The sequence below is a fragment of the Cantharellus anzutake genome, assembly GCF_015039405.1.
Source record: "Cantharellus anzutake strain C23 chromosome Unknown EI90scaffold_116, whole genome shotgun sequence".
NCBI classification, from domain to species: domain Eukaryota; kingdom Fungi; phylum Basidiomycota; class Agaricomycetes; order Cantharellales; family Hydnaceae; genus Cantharellus; species Cantharellus anzutake.
The window spans coordinates 68,723-72,543 of record NW_024067066.1 but is presented as its reverse complement, the minus strand read 5'-3'; the positions used below and the strand labels follow the sequence as shown (position 1 = coordinate 72,543).

The 3,821-nt window shown below is 49.1% G+C and overlaps 1 protein-coding gene across 1 annotated transcript; it reads left to right on the top strand.

The window, feature by feature from the left end:
• Positions 1 to 810: 810 nt before the first annotated feature.
• On the top strand, positions 811 to 1,439 carry EI90DRAFT_3021504 (uncharacterized protein; the record flags this gene model as incomplete). The annotated part of the gene is made up of 2 exons (XM_039057665.1): positions 811 to 1,380; positions 1,404 to 1,439. 2 exons carry the CDS (start codon positions 811 to 813, stop codon positions 1,437 to 1,439), a joined length of 606 nt encoding a protein of 201 aa, XP_038909202.1.
• Between the last annotated feature and the right edge of the window lie 2,382 nt (positions 1,440 to 3,821).

Below are 3,821 nucleotides of genomic sequence, written 5' to 3'. Positions count from 1 at the left end.
CGCCTACTGTGAAATCAAGGACCAAAATGGACAAACAGCAATGGCACAGCACTCCGCTTGAGTCGCTGAGGCCAAGGTCCCTCCACGCTAAGTCTCCGATTCCACTCCGGAGTCATCTGAATCCACCCGTCTCTAACATGGAGATACTCAGGTGGTTATGGCTGTGTGCAAGGGTGACGTGGCACCCATCATGTGACCCAAGCCGCATGTATATAAACATACCTGAAGTGGGAACCGAAGAAGTAGCCTTCTTCTCATCTTTCCACTTCAGTATAAGTGGCCAGGGACCATTGTCCCATATTGGGCCTGTCAGTATGCATGCCCAATCTGCACCCTGCCAGACTCTCAGCACTGGGCACTACACCTGGGCTCCCTCCACCCCAGATGAGTCCCTGACAGCATGCCTTGAATGTGAATGACAAAGATGATTATTTTTATCATGGTATCAAGCCCATGAAGTTTCGTGGTAACCTCAAGTGTGAGCTTAAAGCTCATGACTGTTGGAGGGACCTCACAGTTCCCCCAAACATGACACAAGTAGTTTTGACCATAAAAGAACTATTGAAACATGACCTATACCATGCTGACAAGTCAGATGAGGATTCGGATTCAGACAGTGATGATTCTTCTGGAGATTCCTCCGATGACAAAGGGGACTCCAATAAGGATAGCTTCTCAGATGAGTCCTTGGACTCCAAGGAAGACCAATCGGCCCTGCACTGTAAAAGTTCTAAGTCATCTAAGAAAAAGAAATCCCATAAGAAAGCCAAGCATGGGTCCTCTGAAACCTGCAAAGAAGTCAGGGTAGCCATGGCACCCAAGCCTGAACCCAAACAAGAGACCATGGACCATGTTCAGAAGGCCAACATGGATGATTTGGCCAATAGACTTAGCAAACTCACTATCGACGTTGCTAGATTAATGGAAAAGCCCAAGTACAGTCAGTATAATACTGGATGGTGCTTCATGTGCCTCTCTGAAGGCCACGGTTTCAAAGGTTGCCCCGAGACCAAAGCATTTGTGGCAGCTGGGGTAATCAGATATGACACCTCCAACAGATTAGTTATGTCTGATGGTAGTCCGCTTCCTTGCTCAACAGATGGAAGTCCATTAGTGCATTTAATCTGCGAAAGAGCTAATATGCATAGTGCAGCCACTCTGGAGTGGATGAGTGATTATGAGCTTGCCAATAGAGAAATTGCTACCCTTGGTGAAGGGGAATTTGAAGTCTACCCAGTGTATGCATGCCCAGGGGAGTGTGGTGACAGTGATAAGCCCAAAGCATCCAAGTCCAAGCCATATGATTGGCCACCTTCACCAATGAGGTGTACCATGCCACCAGAGGAGGTGAAAACTGCACCAGCCCCCAATTGGGCTTATGTCAAGATACCCCTGCCACCCAGGATTCTGAAATGGCCACTGATGCCACAGGAAGATGAGCCAATGATGGACGGAGAGTTCACCCCTAGAGAAAAAGGGAAACAAAGAGCTGTTCCCTCTGCATCCTGTCTGTCAGGGCACACACCCTGACTAGCCCGGACCCGGACCTGGACCCACATGTGCGCTTCCGCCCCACACACTCCACACACTGCATGCTCCAGGCCTGGTTCCCATCCTTCATGTGACTTCTGGGTATCCCCGGAAGTTTTCTGGTGGCCACTGTGGGAAGATGAGAAGTTAGCTTCCTTCTCATCTCCTTACCCACAGTAGGTTGTGCCCTGGATAGGGCTGGTTACACCAGTAGGTTGTGGACCATAGGGGAGGGTCATGGGGACCCAGGAGTCATCCTGTTAGATCGGGTGGATTCGGACGACTCCGGAATGGAATCAGAGACTTAGCATGGAAGTGAGGAAATTTGTATCCGGTGCGACTACTGGACTTATCCAGAGCTCCAAATTCTTATGACGTAAACCAGTGTGACTGGACAAATGACATAAAATGGACAAGCCTGGTATCGAACCCAGGACTTCTAGCGTGCATCCATACACTACTTGCCCATTATGCCAGGGGGGGGTACCCCTTCCCTGATGGTTTGGGAGATCACTTGATCCCTTCCTCCAACAGGAAGGACCTCAGCCTCAGCGACTCATGTGGAGCGCTGTGCCATTGCTGGTTGTCCTAGGGGTCCCTAATTTCTGATCTAGCAGAGGGGAAGTCTCTTGGGGGGAAATCAAGTCGATTTCAGACTGAGGTTACAAGTTACTATGTACATTGTATATAAGGAGGGGTCCAGAATCAAAAGGAGCAAGGGTACTCCGAAAGGAGACAAAGGGAGCTGGAAGGAGGAACAACACCGAGGGTTGAGGGTTTGACTCAATGGTGTTTCCCAAAGGAGGAGTCAAGGGCCAAGGCCCAAGGAGGAAGGAAGGAGGATGGGAGTGGGGAATGGCCAGCTGACTGAATAGAAAGGAAGCAGCAGCCCAAATAGGGATGAGGGAGAATAGCGGAATTGAATGGAGCAATGCAATAGTTGCAAGGTCCGATGTAAGTCCGGAAAGTCTGAACTCGGAAGTTAAACTCCAGAATATTGGCAAACATAATTAAATGGAATGAGCTAACCAATACAATGGGTATAAGCGGAGGTGGGGTCAAAGTCCGAGGTCGGAGCTAAGACCAGAGGTTCCAGAGACGGAGATGTGAATGGGATTCCGGAGTGGAGGTCCAGAGTCAGGAGCATAGGTGTTGTGTGCTCATCTGGAAGGTGTTGAGGTTGAGGTCGGACCCGGAATGTTCCGGAGTCGGACCGAAGGTGGTGTCAGAGCCAGAGGTGGGATAACCTCTTGGGAGTCGGCAAGGAGAAGGTGATGGAAGGGAAGTAGGGCTCCAGAGTCGGTTTCGGAGTTCCGGGAGCCCAGAGCGGAGGTCGGGATTGTATGGATATGACACGTCCCCTGACTGTCCCCCTGTGCCACACAGTGTGCCAAAGTCCAATGCCACATGTAATAAAGTTACCTTTGAGGAACCTAAGACACCAGATTCCCCAAAGACCCCAGCATATAAGCAGAGGGCCCCACCAGCCTACAAGTTCACCTCTGAGTTACAGGAGAGGTTGAACTCTGAGGAAGTTTAGAAATTATTGTCTCAAGAAATTTCCCTGCCGTTAGGATCGATCTTAGGATCGTCTTTTGAGCTTAATAAGCATCTCCAAATGGCCATGAAAGTTCAAAGGATTCTGATCACCAAGAAAGCAGAGACAGCTGGTCTGGACCTTGAGCCATCGAAGCCCTTGCCAGTTGAGGAAGAAGAGCCAAACTTTAGACCTGTCTTTGACATCTCAAGTCTTGAGTCTGAATACTCAGATGATAGTGACAGCAGAGCACCTGCAAGAATGTGGCCTCACCAGTCATGAAATTTATTCTTCAGCCAAGTGGCCTTCATATCTAGCTATGGTGATGGCCAAGATTTAGGGCCACATCTTTAACCAACCCTGCACCATTTTGATAGATACAGGAAGCAAGCTCAATATTATGACTAGTGAGCAAGCCTACGCACTTCAGCTGCCCGTTGATCCGATGGGAGTGATGTGGTCTCTTAGAGGCATCTCAGGACACCAGGTTGCCCTAGAGGGGCTCTGTAGAAATGTGCCTGTAACTCTAGGTGGTGTAGAAGTGCCCCACAATTTCTTTATATCTAAGGAAGGCCTAAATGGAAAAGACATGATCCTAGGCCAACCATGCCTGTATGGACATAGCTCGCAAATAGAGTACATGCCAGATGTTGGAATGACAATACAGATTTGGACGGAGGGAGATCACGACAGTGGGACCTCTGTATGGATTAAATTACCAATTATGAATGCACAGAGAAATGTTTTTCAAATT